Source organism: Pelophylax lessonae, assembly GCF_965119305.1.
Source record: "Pelophylax lessonae genome assembly, chromosome: 3".
NCBI classification, from domain to species: domain Eukaryota; kingdom Metazoa; phylum Chordata; class Amphibia; order Anura; family Ranidae; genus Pelophylax; species Pelophylax lessonae.
In genome coordinates this window covers 498142692-498169853 of record NC_138770.1, presented here as the reverse complement: position 1 = coordinate 498169853, position 27162 = coordinate 498142692, and the positions used below count along the sequence as shown (strand labels likewise).

Below are 27162 nucleotides of genomic sequence, written 5' to 3'. Positions count from 1 at the left end.
GGAGGCCTTTTCCATTGAGCACACCTGAATATAGGGATGGGAGAGACCATGGTCCTGATTATCAGGTATTGAGACACTGACAGGTGAAGAGAGCAAAGTCAGGAATACCCAGTGTGACGGTGTTCACCGTCACTGGGAGTGAGGGACAGATACTTGGGGGACGCTGAGAGAATGGTTTGGATGGCTTCAGATGAGAGAGTGATATTTGTCAATGGTGTCTCTCAAGAAATGTGAAGATTTGATCCCACTTTGCACTGTGAGACCTGTGACCTGTTGCCAGGGAGTCTGTTACACCTAGATGTGTATTCCATGTGTTTCAATGTAGTAGACTGACAGACTTTCATTGGCAGTCTTGTCCTATTGTCTATCTATTGAGCTGGGGTGTGGATTGTGTTAAGCCTGCCTTTCCCATTGTTAAATGTTAATGACCTCACATTGTTCTGTCCAGATGGCTAGATAATTAGTTCAGGTTAATTCGGTTTCTGTATACAGTTTCATATGCATAGGATAATGTAATCAGGCAACCCCTTACCTGTGTGTAGTTATTTGATCATGAGGGGGATGTGCTCAAGTGTGTATAAATTGAGTGTGAAACTGTTCAATAAAGGAGAAGGTTCCAAAACGTGTACAAGCTAAGTTGTTGGCTAGCTTTGTATGAGGACGGCTGGGAAAATCTGGGATATATGTTCATGACTGCTAGGAAGCCATATGCTGACGGAAGACCACAAGTACAGTGTGGGTCGACGGTTCCGTTACACCCAGTATCCTACCACCAGTATGCACTAGTGGCAAAAACTATGTATCCTGAATTGTGTTGGATTAAGCTCTCAGATACACAAGGATTTGCATAGTAGTTACAAGACCCTTTTTGAAAGACTAGCCAGCCAATCTGTCAGGACCCAAACTTGAACCTGGGACCTCTGCTGTGTCTGGCAATGACTCTACTTGCTGAACCACCTGGAATTCTGGACAGTTCCTTTGACAAATCCTTGAATGATCATGCCATGAATCTTAATTGCCTTGAACCTTAACCCTTTGCTCCTCCTGTGAACTTCCTGATTTAAGCCATGTCTCTGCGCTTCCTGGTTGCCAGAATATTGTGCCTTCTCCAGCCAATATTTTTCTTGTCTCCCCTGCTGCTGTCCGTATATTTGCTATCATTTGTTATCAACATTTGGCTTGTTCCTCGAGTACGCTTCAGCATAATCCCTACCTGCAACTACCGATTACCGATCTTTGGCTACTCCTTGACTACGCTTCTGCTTGATCCCTACCTACTATATCTGCTACTGGATCCTGGCTTGCTCACCTGATAGGGCGACCATGAGTACTGCAACCTGGTGCTAACACGCAGCAAAATCCATCTCAACCATCAGGAGCTCTGGTGGATCACCAGTTAGTACTTAGATTCCGCACCTTAGGTGAGCCTGTGTCATCTGCCAGGGTGACCTGCCTGTGTTCCTATCCTGCTGGTTCCTGTGTGAGCTTCCATTGCTATAGCTACTGGTCTTGCAGCCGGACCACTGATCGTGACACAATCTCTTGTAGGGTTCTGAGAACTCTATCTGTATACTTGACAGGAATTCCTGTCTAGAAGAGGAGTGGATCGAGAACCCAACCAGCAGACATATATGCTGCATGACGTCCTAATCCATGTAGAAACAGAGGTATGTCAGATGACAGCTCTGGGAACTGGAAATAGGACCCATCTGAGCAACAATAGTACTCCTCTTAAAATCACATCTGCTGTAATTGTAATTGCCGTTCCTAGAAACGGTAAGAATCAAGTTGTCTGGCAGAACTTGCATATTGTTGCTGGACCAAAGGGGGGGTTTGAACTTGAGCAACCCAGTACTGCAAGGGCTGACGAGCAAGACGTTCTGCTTCTCTGTCCTTCTGTTCAATTTGCATCCCTCTTGAAGAATGATCTTTTAGCTTAAACATCATAGGAAAAAGGTAATGCACTCCTTTGGAAGTGCTAATTGCATTGCAGGTACCTCCTAGCAGCCTACGAAAGAAGGTATAAAAAAACCTGCTCAAAGATCTTCCTCAGCGGCATATTCCTTTTAGGATTTGTTTGAAGAGAGGTAAAGTGGCCAATTGACTGGTCCTGCAAGGAAAGGCTTGACATTGTCAGAGTAGATAATCCTTACACAGGGAGAGTTGTAACAGACTCCTCTAGAGTGTCCCGTGGTTACCTGCTGGTCGCTGTCATCTTGCAGCATGGATGCCTGAACAAGGCAGGAAATGCATACAGGTTTTCACCAGCCAAGGCATGAGCAGCAAAGGCCCAGTTTACAGTGTGCATAGTAAATGTAGATCAGGAGACGCTTAATAGCAAGTGTCCATTAGTCCGCTTTTCATACGCTAGCTTTAAGAGACCCGCAGAAGGCCTGCCAATCCATGAACAGTATCAGTAGGGACACACTGCCCCCCACCAGCTATAGCCTGCATAGAGCAGACAAGGCATAGAGGTATAAGGTTGCAGAACTAAACAAATCTCAATAAGTTTAAGGAAAACTCCAGATTAAGAAAATAAATATAACATGTGCAATTGCTATTCAAGCCATGCAGTAATTTATTAAATAATCCTCCTCAATACAAACTGCAGATGCTGAAGTTTAAGCTGTTTAAGCTGTTCAGAGAGACAAAGTAACAGTAGTTTGTTTACTAGGTGAGAGAAAACCCCTAAAGGGTTAACCACTGTTAAAGGAATACTACCACAGCAGACTTCTCTACACAGGTGATTTCATTAGACAGATCATTCAACACAGAAAGAAAAGCCTTGCTAAAACGGATATCTGTTCAGGACAGAAAGAAACTGCACTAAACGTTGATAAAAAGGCTACAATTCACATCACAGCATAGACATCCCCATTTGTTTGCATTTTGGTTATTTATTTATTTTTCTTTTCTAACACAAGTGGAGTTACTCCCTAGCAGCCCGCATGTAGGGTTGCCACCTCATCCCTTTAAACCAGGACACACATAAATTTCACAGGTTCTGTGGCTGATTAAGGTGGTAATTAAACTCACTTAGTGCCTTATGTGCATTATATTAGTATCAGAACCTGTGAAATGAATGTGTCCTGGTTTAAAGGGATGAGGTGGCAACCCTACCCGCATGGCATCTGGTCCCTTCTGCTGACCTCAAGCCAAACATACTCATGTATCCTGGTCCTCGGCCACAGAGCAATCGATGCATCCGCAGGGCGACCCGGATCCCGGGAACAGCAAAGCACACAGTCATGCTGGGCACATTTTAGAGGTCACCGGCTTTTAGCAGGGCATCTGACCGAGCGCAACTGCATTGGCAGAGCTTCCGTTTCTACAGGTGTCAATCTTCTTTGCATGTGTGCCATTTACCACCCTGCTGTTAGCCGGGCATTTGGTGACTATTGGAGCCATCCTGGAACTTCTGGACACCACAGGACGCTTCCAATATCCACATGACTGTCCTGCTTGACCCCAGTCGCCACATCTTCCAAGGTAGGAAACGTCATACAAAATGGTTCTTATGAGTGAGGAGGATAAAAAAGGAATGTGGCCTCTGGCTCAGCCTGAAAATATATGGGAGTGTGGTCCTATAGAGTGGGAGCAAGGGCGGGGCTACCCAAACATATGCTGCCATTGAAGTCTGTCAGGAAATACAACGTATACACGCGATGATGAGTAACAATATGTAAAGAACTTACAATTTGAGATGGAAAGTGTATGACACAGACCGATTGTTTAGGCATAAAACAGAGGTCTACCTGCATGTATATGTTTTCATGATTGTGTTCTTGTATCTTCCAGCCCACTAACAAGCAATGTTTAGGATATGTGACGTTTGATAATACAGGCTGCTACATTCACACTGGCGAATTAGGTCAGTGCGAATTGTAGCAGCAGGAGACCGCCGACCCCATTCACTATAAAGACAGGTCGCCAGCGGCCATAGCTATTTGCAGCTCTCTGCACAGCCAGCAATTACCTTTGTAACACGTTCAGCAGGAATCACCACAGGTAATTGCTGGCTGTGCGGATAGCTAATCCTGCAGCTGCCGATGACCTGTCATTATAGTGAACAGGGCCAGTGGCAGCACCTAGCCGCTCATAACAAACAAAATAACTTTGAATTTGTAAAATTACTCCACAGTTTTATTTATTATTTTTTTTTTAATGTTTCCAGAAATTTCCATTTTCTTTTTTTCAGAAAAAACTGATTTTTTTTTTCTTTTTTTTACCCATGGCACCAAAATTTACAGAAGTTTTTCTTCTTTAGCTATGATGGAGTTTGGAGACTTCATTGGCCCCTCATTTCCACCTCAGTCAAACAGGCATTTATCATTAAAAAAAAAAAAGGCTTCTGAGAGGCTTAAGTACAAGAGCGAGCAATGCTCCATTTTAGTGCACAGAGGGGAAGTTTCTCCAGCACCCGCTGGAAAAGGACACCGCTTACTGTATGTAGCATAGGGCACAACTGTGAATTACAGCTTCACCATCAACCGCACTCAGTTGGCATCTTGATAATTTGTTTGAGCCAAGCTGGTCCAAAGCTGAAATCCTCATCCTGAAAATCTCATTCCTGAAGTTTTTTTAGGAATCAACTAGATATGTCAATTATGTGTCTGGTTCACTGCAGAGCTCTCTATGTAGTATGTTGTCATAGCAAAATATATGAGCGGCTAAGTAAACCGTTTTCTCTACATGTTTTCAGTAAAAGTAATTTTTTCTGTGTTTTTTGTTTTCTTAGGAGAAGAGCTGTGTACAGGGCTCATATCAGGTTGTGCATTGGACTGCCCATACGGCTTTCAGACACACATCCACAACTGTGAAATCTGTCAGTGCCGACCGCGGCCCAAGAAGTGCAAGCCAATGGTTTGTGATAAATACTGTCCGTTTGGCTACCTGTAAGTATACTGTTGAGCAAATGTTATTCTTATAAAAACTTGTAAAGATCTGAAATATGTCTCCTTGACACCTTCCAGCATAAAATAGTATTACAAACCAAAACCGTGCAGCATTTTAAAAAATGTGCTGTCTGACAAAAGCATCTGCAATCATTTTTAATACTTTTTACTTTTTTTTGCCTACATGTCTGTTTTGCTGCTGCGGTAGGATTACATAAATGGCCCCAGTTGCTGCTTTGTGTATGTATTCTCCTACCGGTGTATCCTAATGCATTCTTATCCTATAACAGGGATCTTCAAACTACGGCCCTCCAGCTGTTACAGAACTACAAGTCCCATATGGCATTGCAAAACTCTTGACATTCACAGACATGGCTAGGCATGATGGGAATTGTAGCTCCTGAACAACTGGAGGGCTATTTTTTGAAGACCCCTGTCCTATAATATCCTATTTCATTCCTATATTCCTAATTTCTTTTCATCTATGATTTGTTTTCCTGTACTCAACACTAAACAGTGTGCTTTCTAAATTCTCTTTTTTTAATACTTTAGAGTAAAATCCACTAGTACACCTGATGTTCTGTTATATAAGGGGTCTGTTTTCAGGTGCATATGAAAATGAATGTATTGTGTCAGAAAAGTAAAAACCTGAAGCTTCGCTTCTTGTTTTTTCCATTACTGCATTTTCTTACCTGATAGCGCAGGGGCTCCTCACTATTCGTCTTCAATGTATTGTGTCAGTTCATACAGCATTTGAGTAAATAGATGTTTATTAACCACTTCCAGCGCTTATGACATACCCGTACATCCTCGAGTGTAAGTGGTTATACCAGGATCATGGCTGCAGCAGCGTTAGGAGAGGAGCATGATTCGTTTTCAGCCTTGCCTTTGACTCCCCGGGTGTTCCCCAAGTGTTATCTGCCTTGAGTTTAAGAGCGATAACAATCGTGTGGTACCTGGATGACTTTTTATTTCATGTGGAGTCTTGCACAGAACCTGTCAGTTGCCATTTAGATTCTGGTGGCTTCGGGTGGATTTTAAATTTTGAGAACACCTTGCTGGCTCCATCACTTCATCTAGAATACCTGGAGCTGATCTTGGATACCAGCCAGGTGCTTTTCTGATTGGAAAAACTGGAAACTACAACTTCAGGTTTGCCTAATGTGTGCTATCAGGTGCCATCTTTTTGCCACTGCACGTGAGTTTTATGTCCCATGGTAGTAGCCATCAAAGGCATTTCTTATGTGCAACACCATATCAGAACCTTGCAGCATAAGATACAGTGCAGAATCAGAACCTTGCAGCATATCACAGTGGAACATGTCTCCTCTGTCTTTGGACAAAGTGATCAAGGTAAGTGCTCAGATAAAGTAATTTCTAGTTTGGAGACTTTGCTCTATTTTGCTGCTAGGCGGAAAGTAGATAGAGTACTGGTAGTCTGTTCAGCTGCATGCTCTTGGAACCAGGAGGTGTTTTATCTCCCATCAATGTGCTGGAGCCTAAAGTGAGTTTTAAGGTGCTGGACACACCTCCTGGAGTGACACCTGATGCTGGTACAGTCAGAGAATGCTTCCGCAGTGGTGTATATACATAATGCATAAATATAATTTTTGCAAATAGGGTAAATCCTCGGGGGGGACAGAGAGGTATGTGCTTGTTTTGTGTAGTTTGTGGTGCCTCAAGTCAGGTGGGGGGATTTTATGGGCAGGAGTAAGGATATAGAAAAATAGTAATATATAATATAATATTTATTGAATTATAGAGGGGGGGGAAAAAAGAGAAAAGCACAAATTATATACAACATTGGAGTGTGAATGGGTAGAGGCCCATTGAGTGCTAGTGAAGAAAAGGTAGAGTGTGTTTACACGTGAAAATTATGTGACTTCATTGTTTTTGAAAACAGGACAATCCTGCACTGTTGATCCCTATAGGATAGGGATTGGTTCAGAGCGGGTGTCCGATCGGTAATCCGACGCGTTTCGGCCAGGATTCGGCCTTTATCAAGGTTGTATCACCGATTCTATAATTATTGAGATATAATGTGTAAGTAGCTCAGTAGCACTACATATATATATATACAAAAGAATTTTTCTTAATAAGCATTTTACATACACTTTTGTATCCGATTTCTTGTGAGTGTGTCTTCCCGAGATTTTCTTCAGGTGCTGCAGGAACTATATGCTGTGTGGGATAGACGGATAATTTGAGTATATGGGCTGGAGAAAACAACCAAATGGAGAGTAGTGATTTTAGTAAATGGTTTTATTTACTTGGGATCTGAGAATTCAATTCAAAGTCCAGAGAAGGGTCCAGGATATATCTAGCAGTGGGACCAATCTGAAAAGATATCAATTTGTTGTAGGTTTTTTGGTTTTGTGCCAGTCCGCATGTGTGGTGATTTAACATAAGAATTGGTGACTTCCAACAAGGAAAAAGAAACGGCTGCAAAAGCCGTTGGTTCTGAGGAGGAGATAGGTTCAAGGAGAATCTTCTCCTCCAAAGAAAAACTTACAGTTTTGTTGGGTAGTAAGGGTTAAAGACGTCCGTCCGCAGCATAAAAGTCTCCAGGATGCTTCCTCTCCCTCGGTTGGAGAGAGACTGGAGTTCCTGGAGCGTTCCCCGGCCTTAAATAGGCTGTCACGCATGCGCATAAGCGCTGTGTGAAGCCTTGTGACAGCAACCGTGCACGGTCAGTGGCGCGCCTGCGTGTATGACGCGGCGCATCCCTTGACGCCCTCCGGTCGTGACACTTGGGCCGCCGACACGGAGGAAGAAACCGAATGATCCTGTGGGGATCTGGGAGGATACCAAAGCATCGACCCTCGGTTCTATAAGCCCCGATCTCAAAGATTCGGGGCTTTCCGTGCCGGGAGCTCCTGAAGTTTCGGGAAGGGCACCAAGAAAGAGGATTTGACATAATGATTATATTAATACAGAAAGAAAAGTACATGAAGAAAAAAAAAAAGGGCAAAAAATGGTGGTGATACACATTAGTGGTCACCTAAGTCTCACTAAAAGCGATAATTAGCAGCAGTAAATTATATAGAAGCAAGGGGCACAAAGTGTGCCGGGGTCGGGCCCGAGAGGGATACGTGCCCCTTGCTTCTATATAATTTACTGCTGCTAATTATCGCTTTTAGTGAGACTTAGGTGACCACTAATGTGTATCACCACCATTTTTTTGCCCTTTTTTTTTTCTTCATGTACTTTTCTTTCTGTATTAATATAATCATTATGTCAAATCCTCTTTCTTGGTGCCCTTCCCGAAACTTCAGGAGCTCCCGGCACGGAAAGCCCCGAATCTTTGAGATCGGGGCTTATAGAACCGAGGGTCGATGCTTTGGTATCCTCCCAGATCCCCACAGGATCATTCGGTTTCTTCCTCCGTGTCGGCGGCCCAAGTGTCACGACCGGAGGGCGTCAAGGGATGCGCCGCGTCATACACGCAGGCGCGCCACTGACCGTGCACGGTTGCTGTCACAAGGCTTCACACAGCGCTTATGCGCATGCGTGACAGCCTATTTAAGGCCGGGGAACGCTCCAGGAACTCCAGTCTCTCTCCAACCGAGGGAGAGGAAGCATCCTGGAGACTTTTATGCTGCGGACGGACGTCTTTAACCCTTACTACCCAACAAAACTGTAAGTTTTTCTTTGGAGGAGAAGATTCTCCTTGAACCTATCTCCTCCTCAGAACCAACGGCTTTTGCAGCCGTTTCTTTTTCCTTGTTGGAAGTCACCAATTCTTATGTTAAATCACCACACATGCGGACTGGCACAAAACCAAAAAACCTACAACAAATTGATATCTTTTCAGATTGGTCCCACTGCTAGATATATCCTGGACCCTTCTCTGGACTTTGAATTGAATTCTCAGATCCCAAGTAAATAAAACCATTTACTAAAATCACTACTCTCCATTTGGTTGTTTTCTCCAGCCCATATACTCAAATTATCCGTCTATCCCACACAGCATATAGTTCCTGCAGCACCTGAAGAAAATCTCGGGAAGACACACTCACAAGAAATCGGATACAAAAGTGTATGTAAAATGCTTATTAAGAAAAATTCTTTTGTATATATATATATGTAGTGCTACTGAGCTACTTACACATTATATCTCAATAATTATAGAATCGGTGATACAACCTTGATAAAGGCCGAATCCTGGCCGAAACGCGTCGGATTACCGATCGGACACCCGCTCTGAACCAATCCCTATCCTATAGGGATCAACAGTGCAGGATTGTCCTGTTTTCAAAAACAATGAAGTCACATAATTTTCACGTGTAAACACACTCTACCTTTTCTTCACTAGCACTCAATGGGCCTCTACCCATTCACACTCCAATGTTGTATATAATTTGTGCTTTTCTCTTTTTTCCCCCCCCTCTATAATTCAATAAATATTATATTATATATTACTATTTTTCTATATCCTTACTCCTGCCCATAAAATCCCCCCACCTGACTTGAGGCACCACAAACTACACATAAATTGTTGGGATGGTGGCAGAAAACTACTAACTAACTTCCAATATAAGATCCACAACCTCTATCTTTCAACGTATGTGCTTGTTTTATCCACAGTATACATACCAGGTAGAGTTATATTCTGGCTGTATCCGCAGTACACATACCAGGTATATAAAACTGGCAAGATTATCTCCTTTAAAAGGGTCTGGATCAGCGAGACTAGGCCTTTATCTGGAGGGTTTCCAACAAATTCTCCTACAATGGGGTAACACCATTTGTCAATCTCCCAGTACCATGTCTCAATTGAAAAATGAACAGATTTGTAGCAAAGGCAGAAGACTCTTGGGCAAACAGCTGCGGGTGGATTGGGATTTCTACACCCTGATTTATACCAACAGATGAAGCTTTTGCTGTGGATACTTTGCCAGCTATAAATCAAAGGGATTCCAGTGATCATAGTGACTTCAGAGTGGCCATGCAGTTTGTGGAACACAGATCTTGTTTGTCTTGTAGTGGACAGTCCTCAATGTCTGCTACTTCTGGAAGATTTGTTGAAAAGGTCAACTTACTCACCGTGTCTTGCAGCTGCTAGCTTTAACAGCTCGCCTGTTTAAAACCAGTGCTGAGGCACAGAGGGTTATTGGATGCTGCCATCGACACCATGCTTAAGGCTTTCAGGACCACATCTCAAAACATTTACTTTTGTATTTGGAAGTTATATTTTGCATGGCATAAGTCCCTGGGACAATGCCCTTGTTTTTGCCTCATGGCCTATCCCCTGGCTTTCTCCAATGTGGGTGGAGTAGCAGTTGTCTTTAACCACCTCATTACTGGGCACTTTCACCCCCTTCCTTCCCAGACCAATTGTCAGCTTCAGTGCTCTTGCACTTTGAATGACTTACTCAGTCCTACTACACTACCGAAATGACATTTTTTATCATTTTGTTCACACAAAAGAGCTTTCTTTTGGTGGTATTTATTAACAACTGGGTTTTTTATTTTTTGTGATATAAGTGAAAAAGCAAACATTTTGAAAAAAAAACCCAATATTTTCTACTTTCTGTTTCAAAAGAAATCCAATAAAATCTAATTTCGTCATAAATTTACGCCAAATTGTAGTTTGCTACATGTCTTTGGTAAAAAAAAATCCTGATAAGTGTATAATAGGTTTGTGTGAAAGTCATAGAGGCTACAAGCTAGGCTACATATCATTGAAAATTGATCAATCCTGATGTACTGACTACCTATCTAATTTCTTGAGGCCCTAAAATGTCAGGACAGTACAAATACCCCCCCCCCCCCCCAAATTACCCCTTTTCTTATATATGACAGTCCAAGGTATTTAGTAAGAAGCATTGTGAGTTTTTTAAGTTGCATTTTGTTTCCCACAATAGTTTGGGTAATGAAGATATTTTTTTCCCCCCACAAAATTGTCATATTAACAAGTTATTTCTTACACATGACATAGATAAACTTGCAATTACACCCCAAAATATATTCTGCTACTCCTCCTGAGTATGCCAATACCACATATGTGAGACTTTTCCACAGCCTGGCCACATACAAAGGCCCAACATCCAAGTAGCGTTGTTATGCTTTTTAATACACATTTCATTTCTTGAGTACCTATCAAGGCTCTGGAGCACCAGAACAATGGAATCACCCATACAAGACAGACAACACAGAACATAGAATGGCACGGAAAAACAAATGGCAAAAAAGAAAACAAAAACGTCACAGGATAGCATCCGGACGCAGAGGATTATGTGCAATACAAAGTCTGCATGGAATGACCATGTATGAATGGAATAAGAGATTTCTCATGTAAACATATACCAATTATAGCAGTTAGCCCATGGGATGGCCTGGCTATGAATGTTGAAATAAAATGTGTATAGTCTTGGGTATGATGCCATTCATATTCCGGTGAAGAAAGTTCCATAGTCAGGATAATGTTCCTTAATAGCCATAAAATGTATCCAGCAGGTGATGTCCTTGATAAATGGTGATGGCTACAGTCTTGGGCTGGTTGGACCTCTACTACTTAAAGCGGCATTGTACAGGTGATATGGGAACTGTTGTTGCGATCAACAGAGGAGAAGCTACAAGAAATGTATTCTATAATGCTGGACTAAAATGTATAATGGTACGGTTCCACTAGTTGGATATGCAGGTGAATCTTACCACCCAACTGTCCAATTGCGGATGTTCGCGGGAGGCCATAGAGGTAAGTCGTGACAGTGCAAGGGTTCGGGTTAATGCAGAATCCTAACCGGGATGAAATCGCCCATGCCTTGATTACACTGCAGGCTCCTCCAGGGGAGTAGAAAAGGGGATGCGAACAAAGTCCCATACAGTATCCACAAGGCCAGCCGACCCTAGCTGCTCCAAGTCCACACAAACCCGGAAGTCCAGACACAAGGGGAGGGGAGGGAAGGGGGAAAGGGAAGGGAGAAGAATAAGGAGGATAAAAATGAAATCGCCCATGAAAGCATCATGAGGAATAGTTGGTGGGGGATCAGAATGGAATTTAAAAGCCACCCCCCACAATGAGCTATATTATTCCTCTAGGAATACCTGAAGGTTTAGTTCTGTGTTAAGGCCAAGGGGAATCAAAGATTTAAGTTTGTAAATCCACCATTTTTCTTTTCTCAGGAGGCCCTGAAACCTGCCACCATGTACTTTTTGGAAAAGTCTAGTCCAGCATTATAGAATACATTTCTTGTAGCTGCTCCTCTGTTGATCACAACAACAGTTCCCCTTATCACCTGTACAATGCCGCCTAATGTGGTAGAGGTCCAACCAGCCCAAGACTGTAGCCATTGCCATTTATCAAGGGTATCACCTGCTGGATACATTTTTTGGCTATTAAGGAACATTATCCTGACTATGGAACTTTCTTCACCGGAATATGAATGGCATCATACCCAAGACTATACACATTTTTTTCATCATTTATAGCCAGGCCATTCCACGGGCTAAGTGCAATAATTGGTCTATATTTACTTGAGAAATCTCTTATTTCATCCATACATGGTCATTCCGTGCAGACCTTGTATTGCACATACTTCTCTGCGTTCTGACGCTATCCTGTGACTTTTTTGTTTTCTTTTTTGCCGTTTGTTTCTACGTGTCATTCTATGTTCTATGTTTTCCACCTTGTATGGGTGACGCATACATGGTTAACAGGTGTTGGTATGTGTGCATACTGTGTTGCTCTATTTGACACAATGTTGTTGAACATGTGTTTTTAGTTCCAACCATTTTCAATAAATGATTGCACTTTTTTCATCTTACACCGGTGAACTTGCCTAGTTATTAACCTTTTTCTTATACCACTGTGGGGCTTTACCCCCAGAGGTATACATTTTTGTTTTTTTTTACCTATATGTTCCCAGGTTATCTGGCAAGAGTCTCACAGGCATCATGGTTTTTGTATATATGATGGCAGTGTTTTCCCATATTTTACTTTTTTCTTCCCAACATCCAAGTAGCACCATCAGGCATTCTAAAGGCATAAATTACACATTTCATTTCCTGAGTACCTGTCACATTTTTGAAGGCCCTGGAGCACCAGGACAATGGAATAATCCCAAAAAATTACACCATTTTGTAAATAAAACAACCCAATGTATATTCTACAAGGCATAATGAGTCTTTTGAAAGTGTTCTTTTTTTCCACAAGTTTTTGGAAAATGTGGAAAAAAATGAAAACGTATTTTTTAACACAAATTTGTAATTTTTTTTAAATATTTCTAACATTTAGCATGTACATACCAAGAATGACACCTTAAAATACATTCTACTACTACTCCTGAGTATGGTGATACCACATGTGCGAGACCTTTCCACAGACTGGCCACATACATAGGCCCAACATGTTAGTAGCACCTTCAGGCTTCTAACACATAGAATGTACATACCAGGAATTAAACACCAAAATACATTTTGCTGAGAAAAGGGTACAAAAAAAGGATTACCTGTGGTTTTAGCAGGCAGGAATACTGTCCTAGCACAGGAAAAGCATTGGTCCAGAAAGCCATTGGAAATGTCCAGGAATTGTCCAGGCAGCAGGCAGAGAGAGGCCAAAATATTGGTCCTGACAGTAGTTCAAGTAGCAGGCATAGGCATGGCCAGTTCAGGTGGCAGGCAGAGGCATGGCCAGTTCAGGTGGCAGCAGGCAGCACTATAAGGCTTAGGGCCTTGGTCAGGTAAGACCTGAGGGCAGGGGTAGAGGCTTCTCCCACCCAAATCTCTTTGAAGCCTCCAAATCTCCAGACCCTAATCCGAGAACCCGAAGAAAAAAGTTTTTTCCACTCGGAAATTCTATTCTGGAGCCCCTCACATATGTGAGATCCCTGTGCTGTCTTGAATTCCACTAATACAGTGGCAGGGCAAACAATCAGTTCAGGAGGCAGGCAAAAAGCATGGTAATTTAACAGACCAAGGTCAATTCACATGTAAAGCAGAAACATGGTTGGCAGAGGCATAGTCGATAAACAGTCTGGGTCATACACAGAAATAGTGGAAACTGGAAAAATATCTTCTCATCATAGTCGATAAACAGTCCGGGTCATACACAGAAAAAGCAGATAGTGGAAACTGGAATAATGTCTTTACTTCACTAATAGTGTAGTGAAGTTTAATAAATTGGATCGCACTCTCCAATACAGAGGCCTGGCTGGGAGGGACATTGTGAACAGTAGTATCGGGTGTCACAACTAATTCCTCTACTTGAACATACACAACATTTTTTGGGGGGGTTTGCGGCCTGTGTGGGTAGGAGGGGGGATATTGGAGAAGTGCCTTTCATGAAGTCTGGCTAATGTATCAGAGCAAATTTTTTCAGGGGCATGGCCATGGGGATAGAAAAGGGCTGTGATAACGTCCTCTTGTTTTAGATCGGTTAGGGATCTTTGGGTGCGCTTGGAAAAAATAACGCATGAATGGAACAGGGCTACTTGAATCAAATAAATGGCAACTTTCTTATACCAACACAGTGATCTCCTGGTGGCCAAGTAGGGCTGCATCAGCTGGTCGTTCATATCCAACCCCCCCATGAATAGGTTATATTCATGTATACATTTTGGCTTCTGGACGGGACCTCTTCTTGTCTGAAGTTCCACCAAGGTGTCATCTTGTATTGTGGAAATGATGTAGATGTCTCTTTTATCTCCACTTTAGGGCTAGTACCTCTGCATTCCGCATTCTGCCTTTTTCTCCCAATTAAATTTGTTGGTGACCAATCTCTGTGGGAAGCCCTTGCCGTTGAACCATGCTGTCCCACAGGCCACAATCTTCTTTAGGTAGAGATGACTGAAAAGTGGGAGACTCGTGTAGAAATTGTCTACACAAAGGCGATAACACTTCCCAAACAGTGGTTCTATCAGCTGCCAAATTATTTTGCCACTTGTCCCTATAAGTAGGGCATCCAGGGGGTCTAGCTGGCTGTCCTTTCCCTCGTAAATTTTAAAATCACATGTGTAACCCGTGGCCCTGTCGTATTTTGAATAATTTCTCATAATCAGGATCATTTTGAGGGAGGCACTGGGCATTGTTGTTGAAATGTAAAAATCTCATCTTTTTTTAATGGGTTCTGGACATCAGAGGCGTAGACATATGATGAATAGATGGATAGGTTGGGTAGACCAGTAGGAATGTAGTTCATTTTTTTTGTCAGCCCCATGTTGAGGGTTAGTCCAATGAAAATGTTTAATTCTTCCATTGTAAGGGGTTTTCAAGCAAAAGGGCTGGCATAGCCCTGATTGTATTTGAGGGCCTGCCTGTGCTGTAAAAGGGGGAATTACAGGTACTGCCGAAGTATCGGGCAGCCATGTAAGGTAAACCAATACATCTGGGAGGCTAGTATGGGCCCTGCCTTCTGGATGGGACGTCCTGTTACTAGCATCTGGCCTATCATGTAGGAATGTTGCCCTGCTTGTACTTGCCACTGCACAAGGACATGCAGAACTGCTAGTGGATGCCTGCCTATATTCTTGGGAGTGCAGCGCTGCTGGTGAATGCCACAGAATTTGTTGTGCTGCTGGTGAATGCCTTAGGATTTGTGGTGCTGCTGGTGAATGCCTGCACCTGCCTGTGCTGTAAAAGGGGGAATTACAGGTTCTGCCGAAGTATCGGGCAGCCATGTAAGGTAAACCAATACATCTGGGAGGCTAGTATGGGCCCTGCCTTGTGGATGGGACATCCTGTTACTAGCATCTGGCCTATCATGTAGGAATGTTGCCCTGCTTGTACTTGCCACTGCACAAGGACATGCAGAACTGCTAGTGGATGCCTGCCTATATTCTTGGGAGTGCAGCGCTGCTGGTGAATGCCACAGAATTTGTTGTGCTGCTGGTGAATGCCTTAGGATTTGTGGTGCTGCTGGTGAATGCCTGCACCTGCTCAAATCTCCTGAGCCTCTTTGTTAGTATTCTGTCCTCCTCAGTTTCCATTTCAGAGCCACTGCTTTCTACTGGCTCATACTCGCTATCCGAGTCTGATGGAGAGAGTTCCCCACTAATCTTGTCCGACATACTCTGAAGTATATGGCAAGCCTCCTCGCTGCTAAATAATTTTTTAGCCATGTGGACAGATGTGCGCAGATGATTCCTGGAACAAATGTGTCAGATGTGTGACAGATGCTGATCACTTTGTTAGGGACACTAGCTGGGTAATCAGTGTGTAAAAAGCAGTAAATAGCTCAAAACTCCTGATCCCCGGTTGGCAGCACAGATCTGCTCTCCTTCTCCCTACTGACAACAGGCTCTGTGTGAGAAGAAGCAGAGTCGATCGCCGTTACAATGGCTGTGTTGACATTACATGACGGCTGTGATTGGACATAGCCGTCAAGTGATCAGGAGGACCAATCACAGAGCTCTTCTGCCAAGCGGTGTTGCACTGTGTCTGGGGGACACAGGCACACTGGGATTGCGCAGCTGCTTGGGCACGCGGCCGCACGATCTCCCTCCTTCTGAAGGACATTCAGGAACATCCACTCAGGAGGAGGAAGCTCCGACCTGGCCGTTTATGTGCATTGGCTGGGTGGAAGGAGGTTAAGTACAATTAAGGGTCAGTTGTAAGCATTGCTGGTCTAATTTCAGCATCCCCTGGCATCTCTGACACTTATCCACATCTTTATTCGGGGGGGGGTTATGTATGTCATCCTTCCAGTCAGGCCCCTATTGTCTCTGTGGGACCTTATCCTGGTATTATAAATGCTGCAAAAACTGCCTTTCAAGGATATTAGGACATCCCCACTGCTAACACACTCTTAAGAAAGTGGCATTCCTAGTAGCCAGTACTTCAGCATGTCTCAGTTTTAGAGCTGACGGCATTGACCTGCAATAATCCATTTTTGGTCCTTCATAAAGATAAGTTCACCCTGCCCCTGAAACTCTCTTTCCTGCTTAAAGTAGAACTGAAGGCAATTTTCTTTTCTTTTTTGGATAGAGTAAGGGAGGTTTATAATACCTGTCAGGTTTTTGTCATCTGTGTGCCTTTGGGAGATTTCCCTCATTTCCTGCCCCATACTTACAACCAGAAGTGAGAGGAAATCCCTAAGTAATTGAAAGAAATCCTTAGTAGTCATAACGGTCACCAAAACAAGTGTCCCCATTGGAAGATTTTTTCTTTCTGTTCTGGTAACCACCCAAAATTTGGATTTTTTTTTTTTTCATTTTTGGCTGTAATGATCATTGGCATAAATGAAGAGCATGTCCTTAACTGGGGTGAGAGACAACAGTACTAACCTGACAGGTGTTCTAATCCCTCTCCACTTGAAAACAGAAAAAAGGTTTTAAGGTGGTATCAGACATTATGCTTTCATCACTTAGCCCTAAACCATTTCACCCTAAGTAAAGTGCTTTACATTTTTTTTATGTATTTAGAGTTATTAGGGTGTATTTGAATGTTATACCAAAGTTTCACAGGTTGGATTCCCTATTCGTGGTTGTAGATGGCCAACTTAAGGTCCTTGCATTTGACTGTTACTATTTCATGCTGCATCTATCTGCAGCTCTTCTTTCCCACCACTTCCTGGTCAGGCTTTGATGAGGCATCGGGAGCTATTGGCTCCTCCTGCAGTCAATGAAATACAGTGACGAGGGAGCGGGGGGTGGGACCAAGTTCCACTTTCTGTGTCAATAGATGCAGACAGGCTCTGAAGGGAGCCTGCACAAAGGCGCCCATAGAAAGAGACCTTGTATGGGGGGCTCAGAGGAGCCAGGAATGCAGGTGGGGGACCCGAGAAGAGAAGGTTCAGGGCTACTCTATGCAACAAGTATAAACCTGTTTTGTTATTGAAACAAATACAAAAGAGCATTTAGAACCACTTTATTTATTTTTTGATTGCCCTGCTATGTCATTTAAAGCAGTGGTCCTCAACTCCGGTCCTCAGGGCCCACTAACAGGCCAGATTTTAAGTATTACCTTGGGGAGATGCAATCACTGAGCAGCAAATGATATCACCTGGGATGTATTTCAGTTATCTTGCAAATCTGGCCTGTTAGTGGGCCCTGTAGGCCAGGGTTGAGGACCACTGATTTAAAGAGCTTGTTCCATTGTCTGAGGGTTTTGGCTTTTTTTTTTGTTTTTTGTTTTTTCTGTTTTTTTTTTTTTTTGTAACTAGTGCCCTACTGTTGCGGGTGGCACTATACCCAGTAGGCGATGAACTAAAGCTGTGTTCTTTAGTGAACACAGAGAAAAGGATTTATAGTAAGTGCCAGAAAGCTGGAATTCTTGCTTTCAACTTACTATATGCTGGTTACAGTTGACAAATATGAAATATATTTAAGCAGTTTAAATATTTGTACCCCAATTTACTTGTGCTTATGGTGGTACAAATACATCAAATGACAAACCTAAGAAAAATATATTAAGTCAATCCTGCAGGATTGACCACCTGTTATTCTCCGGGTTCTCTCCACTAAAGTAATGTAAACACCTTGGTCAGATCATTCTCCGGTGCTGGCCAGGATTTCTAGTCTTAGTGCGTCGCTCTCTCTGAATATCTGACGTTCTTTCGAGCCCCTGCTCAGTACTCCTGCGGTTTGTTTTGACGTTGAATACTTTTTTAACAATGACCCTCAACATACCGTACTTCTCCTCAAATCAACTGGGCGGCCCATAAGGAAATCTGTACAAGGCATCCTCATTCAGGTAGCCTACTATTATAGGAAACCATCTGAAGCCCTTATACCCCAGAAGGAGACGGAAATGACAACATTGCCTAAAGACCATAAACAAATCCCCTCTTTAGATCTTCTGAGTAAAATAGATTAGGTGAGAATGGAACTCAATCTCTGCCTCACAACAAAGGTCGAGAAACAGTTGCGTTGTATTAATGCTTATTGTAACATCAAGCTGACTGTCCTGGAAAATTGTTGGCCAGAAATTGTCCCCTAGAAATCTGGTGACATTGGTACCTAAAATATGCCATCCAGATGGCACATATACTCAGAAACCATCACTGGCCCTTGAATTTCAGGGATTTTATCAACAGCTGTATCAGGGTCCCCAACACTCTAGCCAACAGGAGTTTGATGACTACCTGTCTGATTTGTCTATTCCATTACTTTCCAATGCACATCCGGAGCAATTGGTAAGTAAAATCACATTAACAGAGGTACTTTGGGCCATAAAACAGGCCAAACCATCCAAGGCTCCTGGCCCAGATGGCTTTACGGCCCTCTATTACAAAAAAAAATTGCACATATTTTGGCTCCTCAGAGGTATTACCCCATAGGGGGCAATAAAATATGGGCTTTTAAATGGTGACTCCCAAATAATCACACATAAATACATATATAAAAAAGTAATATCAAAGCAACTAGTTTGTCCTCATCAAGCTTCACAGATGTCCATTAGCTGCTATAATAACTGTAGATCGAATATGTTCCAGCTAAGGGGGGACAACATGTGAGTGCATCAAGGCTGTAAGGCCGTGTATCTTGTCAGAGGTCCAAATTGAAATTAGATACTTTAAACAAAGTTCTTTTGTTGAGCAATCCAAATGGAATTCACAGCAAATCCTCTTACAGCATCAACCTTGCATGCTCAGACAACAATGCCCATACATTGACCAGTGAAATACACCGAGGTCCTGCCGCCAGATGCCTAGGTCTTCTCCCGAAGCCTCGTCCTTTTGGAACATATTCGATCTACAGTTGTTATAGCAGGTAATGGACATCTGTGAAGCTTGATGAGGATAAACTAATTGCTTTGAAGAAGCGATTCTAATATACCAAGAAACATGTCTAGTGGTGATACCTATGTGTATCAGGATAATACTGTTTTCCCTGTCTCCATATGTCTTTTTTTATGTTTGAGGACTTTTTCTCTGCCCTAGCTATGATATATATGTATTTTTTGAATGGATTGTTGTAATAAATATTGATATTACTTTTTTATACATGTATTAGTGTGTGATTATTTGGGGGGAGTCATTTAAAAGCCCATATTTTATTGGCCCCTATGGGGTAATACCTCTCTTTTTTTCTATTTCACATAGGGCTGGTTTCTCCCCAAAAAACATTTTTGGCTCCTTATAAATTTTTCTTTGTACCTCCTAGTTTTACTTTTTAATGCCCTGAGAGTGGGTGGTTCAGTTGATGCAGATTCTTATAGAGTGTTTATCAAGTTATTCCTGAAACCCCATAAAGACCCTTGTGAAATAGCCAACTACAGGCCAATCTCACAAGGTAATTGTAACCTAAAATTACTATCAAAAAATGCATACTTCCCACCTATATAGGTTTACAACTCACTATATCCATTCTTCTCAAGCAGGGTTTGTCCCAGATCGTTAGGCATCAGACCAAATACGATTATTGATCTCATTTGGGTTCTCCATACATCGTGGGGGAGTACCAGAAGGGGTATGCTTCTGTCCCTAGATTTACAGAAAGCATTTAACAGCAAATCATGGAAATATCTCTTTAGAATCTTGCAGAAATTACATTTTGGTTCTCAGTTTCTGTCCTTGTAGGCCCTTTATTGCAATCCCTCAGCACACATACGTCAGAAGGGATATTCCTCTGACCCTATTTCTGTTAGTTTGGGGACTCGTCAGGGATGTCCCCTCTCCCCGATTCTTTTTATTTTGATTGAAACCCTTGTGGCAGTGATTTGAGCACATCAAAATATTTTGGGTATACCTAGCAGGGGTCGACAACAGAAGTTCGGACCTCTCCACATACCTCCCTCCCATCAGTTCTAGACCTCCTGTGACACTTTCGGCATATTTATGGCCTTGAGCTTAAAACGACGGAGGCTATATATATTAACCTAGATCAGGATGTTGTACAGAGACTGCAAGGTCATTATAACTTTACGTGCAATCGACCACTCTCCCTTATCTGGGAGTGAAATTGACGCCCACCAAGATGACTCTTTGGGAGTCTAATTATCTAAGTCTTTTTGCCCAATTGTTGCATGATATTGAGCAATGGTCTTCTAGTGGTCTATCCTGGATGGGTAGAATTGCATCCTTCAAAATGGTAGTGCTCCCCAGGATTTTGTATTACTTTTGCACTTTGCCTGTAGCAGTACCCCTTTTTAGCTCCAGAAATTCAAAGCTCCGCTACTGAAGTATATTTGGGAGCCTATAGGATGTAGATTGCCCCCCTGCTCGTTCTACACCCTGCAAGATCAGGAGGGTTTGGAGTGCCAAATCTTAAAAAGTAGTATAGATCGGCCCAAGTGACCCAGTTGTCACAAATCTACTCGTCGTCTTATCGCCCAGAATGGGTAAAATTGGAAGCACAGACTTGTGGTCCTCTCCCCCTTGATTTCCTTCTGTGGATCCCATTCAAAAAGCATCCACTGATCTTATGTCCATCACTCTATCACTCATTGCAGGTATGGGATCTCTAATGTAAAGCCGCACTGCTGAGGTCCCTGCATACCCCAGTAGCCCCGTGTTGTCACGTGAAAAGATATAATAAAATGTTTACTAAAATGTGAGGGGGTACCCACTTTTGTCAGATACTGTAGGTCTCTTTATTGATCATAAGAGTATCTGCCCTCTGTCCGATGTTGTGCAGCAGTTGAAGATGCCCCCATCTGAGGTCTTTCGACTGCAACAAATTTTAATTTTCTTGCTCTTGGTGCAGGAAGCTTCGGATGATATTATGACACGTACAGCCTATGAGTCTAGATTCTTTCATGGTGAGAGAGGGGGTATCGTGATGCTTTACAAATTGTTTGTCTATCCAACTGGAAAATTACCCTATATGTTGGCATGTCAATGGGATCTGAGGGCAGAAATCAAAATATCTGATTGGAGGTCCTGGTCCACACGGCAGGGCCAAAATTAGGGGGGGCATGTGCCCCTGGCATCGCATCAAGAGGGGTGCCAGTGGTCTCATCCAGTCCTCTCCCACTTCCATTCACCCGGTGCCCGATCTTCTTCACATCACAGGTGCTAGAGCCGTAGCAATGATCCATGTAGCAGCATGATGATGAGGAGATCGGGCACGGGGGGACATTGGAGCCACAGAATTTTCCTCTTTCACTGACATCCAATGCAGATTGTAGAACATGCACTGGACTGTCAGCCATGTCCCCAGCCTGCCCCACTTTGCCTCGCAAACACCAGCCCTGACCCTTCGAGAACGTCTCTCTTGGAACCCTGGGGCAGCACCGTCATTAGCCACCAGAGAGTCACGTGGGCAAAGAGGAGGGAAGTTTGCCTGGTTACCTTGCTTCCTCTGTGAGTGACCTAGCAGCGTGAGGAGGATAGAAACACATAGTAAGAGCAATAGAGGACAAGGTTGGTACCCCCCAAGAGAAGAGAGGCCGTGTTAGGTGCTGGAAGCTGAACCAAGAGAGGAGGCAGATAGCAAAATTAAGTGCAACTCCTTCATATTTCAACATCTTTACAATTTTCATGTTTCATTCCAGTGTTTATCAGCCTGCACTGGATATCTGTAAAAAGACATGGCTCCAATATTGCTAAAGACTTTGTTACACATGCCTACCTATAAAGCACAATAGCATTCTATGTTTCTGGCACCAGCCACTGCCCTACTGACACCAGCCACTGCCCTACTGACACCAGCCACAGCCCTTCTGACAGCGTTGACTGCCCTACTGACACAGTCCACTGCCTTACTGTCACCAACCTCTGCCTAATGTGCTAAATACAGCCACGGTCGTGCGTTTTATCTACATTTAAAAGGCATCTTTCGCAGAGGTTGCCTGCATGCACATGAAAATCTGAAATTATTACAAGGGGCCACAGACAAAGAGAGGGTCTTAAAGCAGAACAACACCCCTGTCCCACCCCTTGCTCCTACAGAAACACTAATATTTTTTAGTCTGTTTTTTTTTTTTTTTTTTTTACTTTTTTATTTATTTTTGTATTGCAAAGCAGCACTTTGGGTTTATGGCATAGGCCAGTCCCTGCTGCCTCCTAGACAAGGTACATCACAGCTATCCCAGGAGGCAGTGTGTTACTGAGGCCATCACGTATCTGCACATACCGCCAGGCAGTGTGTTACTAAGCCATCACATATGTGTGCATGCTGTTGAGTGGATATCTGGAAGACACCTTGCCCATAGTGCTATAGTTGTAGAGATGGCGGTGTGGAAGAGGGCCAATCTAGTCAATTCATTCAGTGGTTTAGTTCCGCTTTAACTGAGGGGTAGGAGTTTGAAGTAGTTAAAATATGCCAAATTTTATTTACAAGTCAAAGGAATCCTTACTGAGTCTATATCCCATGTACTAGGATTGTGGTTACTATAACATCAGTGTGGAAAAGGGTTTCTAAAGCCGCTTAGTAGATGGGACACTCCAAATGATTTTTATAGGATTTTTAAATTCCAGTTGATCAAAAATATTTACCAATTTAGTACATTTTGTTGGGCTTAATGAAGAATGGTAAAATGTAATAAACTACAGTGCTTTGCGAAAGTATTCGGCCCCCTTGAACTTTGCGACCTTTTACCACATTTCAGGCTTCAAACATAAAGATATAAAAATGTAATTTCTCTTACATCCTCCGACAGTCGCCGCCTCTTCATATTCCACACAATGGGGTAATTGACCTTTCTCAGTAGGAGTAGCTAGGCAACAGAATATGTCAATATTAAAGCTTTTAACATATCCCACCCCTAGGGGGTGGTCCCCTCAGTCAATACCCTCCTGCTTCCTGTTCCATACCTCAGTTTCATTGACTAGCTGTTAGGAGGTAGCTGGCTGTTTCTGTGCTGGGGCATTTTGTCTCAGCCTTTATCTTCTTTTTGATTTTATTTGAGTTTTTTTTTCTCTCTCTTTACTTAGCTGTTACTTTTGTCAGCATTAGTTAGTTCTGATGAAGAGGATCATGCGGGCTGGGTCTCGGTCTGGCCCCCCTGGTCGCAGATTGTGGGCCAGTGGCTTCCCAGCCTGCCATCGAGCGTTCAGTCAGGTATTTTTTCCTGGCATTGGTGAACGACCCATCCCTGTTCGCTGCAGGGATGCTGTGGTGAGGTGGCTACCTCACTGGACGCCATGCGGTTTCGCACCGCAGTTCTACTGCGTCTTGGCTGCGACTCTCCCTGTCACATGTGCAGTGGCTTGATTGCTTGTGCAGGTTCCCCACGCCATTCAGGAGGTAAGTGTACTCTGTGTGGGGACCTGTCTGTTTAGTGGGTGTCAGTCTGGGACTGTGTAACCCTGCATGTCTGTTCACACTGTGGGACTCCCTGTCTGAATGCTGCTGTGGGCTGCAAGGAGGGGGGCTGTGATACACTGTTCTGTGTTACTAACTGTGTGTTTTCTCTGTGTGACATGCTATATGTTGTAGGACATGCTGTGGTACATGTTTTGTGCAACATGCGGCGGCCGCTGCTGCGGTCCGCCATTTTAATGTTAACTACAGGCTTATGAGGGCTTCTCCTATAAGCTGGGAGCGGCGGTTTTGGCGCCAAACGCCGCCATTTTGGCGGCGATCGCTCCGGCCTCATGTAGCGCTGCATTTACCTCCTCCCCCGGCGGCCATTTTCTTGTAGCCTTCCATAGGCTTTATAGGAGCGGCTTCTGGTACATCACTTCCTTTTCCCTGGGCACACCGATCGATACAGCAGAAGCAGTGATCTCTCCAGGATTTTATCCTCCTTAGTCCTGTGTCCTTGCCTAAGTTTGTAGTTTTCCCTGTGGGGGTCGACTTGTGCAGGTGTGTGTGAGCGGTGGGCTGCGCTCGCCGCGCTTTTAAAGGGGCAGTTACCCTTTTTTTTCTCCTACACACTTCTGGGGGCATGGATTCTCAGGAAAGCAAATTTCCTCCCCCTTTACTGGGTGGTCAAGGGGCTGCTGCTGTTTCCCCTGAGGGGGGCGATTTGGCCACAGTTGTGGCTAACCTGGCTGCTCAGGTGCAAATGCTTGTGGCTGCTCAATCCACTAAACGGCCCAGAGTTTCAATATCCTCTGATTCAGAGGGCGAAGGTGATGGGGCTGCTATGGCTGGGGTCCCCTTATCGGGGTCCCGTTCGTCCCTGGACTTTGCAGGGTCGGAGGGGGATGCAGAGGTTGAGGGGGTTGATGATTCTCCCCCTGGCTCGTCTGAAGAGCTTGCAATCATGGATGAATTGGTTGCTTCTATCAAACAAACGCTGCATTTACAGGATGAACCGTGTCCACCTGCCGTTCTGGCTTCTTATGGGACACAGCGGAGGCGCAAAACATCGCAGGTTTTTCCTTGTACTGAGGATTTTCAGCGCGCTGTTGGTGAACAATGGCGCAATCTAAAGAAACCTTTTGCTGTGCCGAGTAGGTTCAAGCTGCGTTATCCCTTCACACCCGCCACTGATGAACGTTGGTGTGTGCCGCCTCCGGTGGATCACGCGGTGGCGGTTTTGAATAAATCTACTTCGATTCCGGCAGAGGATACCCCGGTGTTCCGGGAACCTACGGACAGGAGACTGGAGTCTCTTGCCCGTCATACTTACTCGGTTACCGGTTCCATGCTAAAAGCTATTTTTGCTTCCCTTATGGCAGCTCAGGCTGTCGCGGACTGGACGCACGTACTCAGGCGCGTCCTGGTGGCTGATTCTGCCCCGCCGACGACTTTGGCAATGGTGGATCAGATCCATCAGGGGGTCATGTATTTGTGTGATGCGGAGTTGGATGTAATTCCTTTGGCTGCACGTGTGCACAGCGTGGCGGTGTTGACACGCCGTTTGATTTGGCTAAAATGTTGGTCTGTGGACCAATCGTCTCGCAAGACTTTGGCTAATTTGCCCCAATCGGGATCTCGTCTTTTTGGCGACTCACTGGATACGCTGATTAAGGGGATCTCTGGGGGTAAGAGCACGCTCTTGCCCCAATCTCACAAGGCTAAGGGCGCTCAAGGTAAGAAGCACGCTTCGTTTAGGCCCCCTCAGGGGTCCTTTCGGTCGCACTATAAGGGCAAACCCTTCAAGGGTCAAGGCCCCCAAAAGAAACCGTTGGCAGGTAAGCAGAAGTCCGGCCAGTCCGGTTCCGCTGCCCATAACAATGCGGCCTGAAGGGACGCCCTCACCCAGTTCTGAGGTGGGGGGACGTTTGCTCGGTTTTCTTCAACCCTGGCTGGCCCGCGTTCGGGACAGGTGGGTTCAGGAGATCGTTCGATCCGGGTACAAGATCGAGTTCCTGTCTCGGCCGGCGAACAGGTTTTTTCCCTCAAACCTTCAACTGTCTCCGGAGCGTTTGCGGGATCTGCACCTGGCGGTGCAGGACCTGCGGGCTCAGGGAGTGGTGGTTCCGGTGCCTCATCGGGACAGATTTCGGGGGTTTTATTCAAATCTGTTCACTGTGCCCAGAAAGGAGGGCAAGGTACGTCCAATTCTGGACTGGAAAGCTCTGAACCGCTTTGTGCGGGTTCGCAAGTTCCGCATGGAATCCCTGCGCTCGGTGGTGGCTGCTCTAGTTCCAGGAGAATTCATGGCCTCCATCGACTTGAAGGATGCGTACCTACACATCCCCATTTTCGAAGGTCACCAAAGGTACCTTCGTTTTGCCATTGCGGAGGATCATTATCAATTCGTGGCGTTACCCTTCGGTCTCGCTTCGGCTCCGCGGGTTTTCACCAAGGTGCTTGCACCGGTTCTGGCCTTACTGAGAGCCCAGGGTATCTCAATCCTGGGGTATCTGGACGACATTCTGGTTCGGTCTGCGACCAGTCAGGGTCTGGTGAAGAACCTGTCCGTCACGATGCAAACTCTGCAGGAGTTTGGTTGGACGATAAACTTCCCAAAATCGACGCTGTGCCCGTCGGTTCGTCTTCCCTATCTGGGTATGATTCTGGATTCGGTTCAGGCAAGAGTCTTCCTACCGGAAGACAAGCTCAAAACGCTTCAGGACGAAGTCAGATCCCTTCGGGAAATTCCGTGCTCATCCCTTCGGACGGGCATGAGGTGTTTAGGTTTGATGGTCTCGGCTTTCGAGGCAATTCCATTCGCCCAGTTTCACACGAGGGATCTCCAGGCGGAGATCCTGTCCAGCTGGGACGGGCGACCACAATCTCTGGATCTTCAGATATCGTTGAGTCCTCGCACGAGAAGCAATCTTCTGTGGTGGCTGCAGTCCCCGGCGGTGTCGGGGGGCAAGTCTTTTCGTCCGCTTTCGTGGACGGTGATCACCACGGATGCCAGCCTGTCGGGCTGGGATGGTGTTCTGGGCGTTCTATCCGCCCAGGGAACTTGGTCGGAGGAGGAATCTTCCCTTCCGATCAACATTCTGGAATTGCGGGCGATAAATCTTTGCCTTCAACGCTGGACGGACAAGCTTCAGGGCTGTCCGGTTCGGGTTCAGACGGACAATGCCACAGCGGTG

The 27162-nt window shown here is 44.5% G+C and overlaps 1 protein-coding gene across 2 annotated transcripts in view; it reads left to right on the top strand.

Moving 5' to 3' along the window:
* Positions 1 to 27162, top strand: part of CRIM1 (cysteine rich transmembrane BMP regulator 1) — a 1384383-nt gene that overhangs the window by 1087564 nt on the left and 269657 nt on the right. For both annotated transcript variants that reach the window (XM_082249820.1, XM_082249819.1), the window contains one exon: positions 4739 to 4895. In XM_082249820.1, the coding sequence (XP_082105946.1) occupies positions 4739 to 4895 (157 nt within the window). The remainder of the gene's footprint in view (positions 1 to 4738; positions 4896 to 27162) is intronic.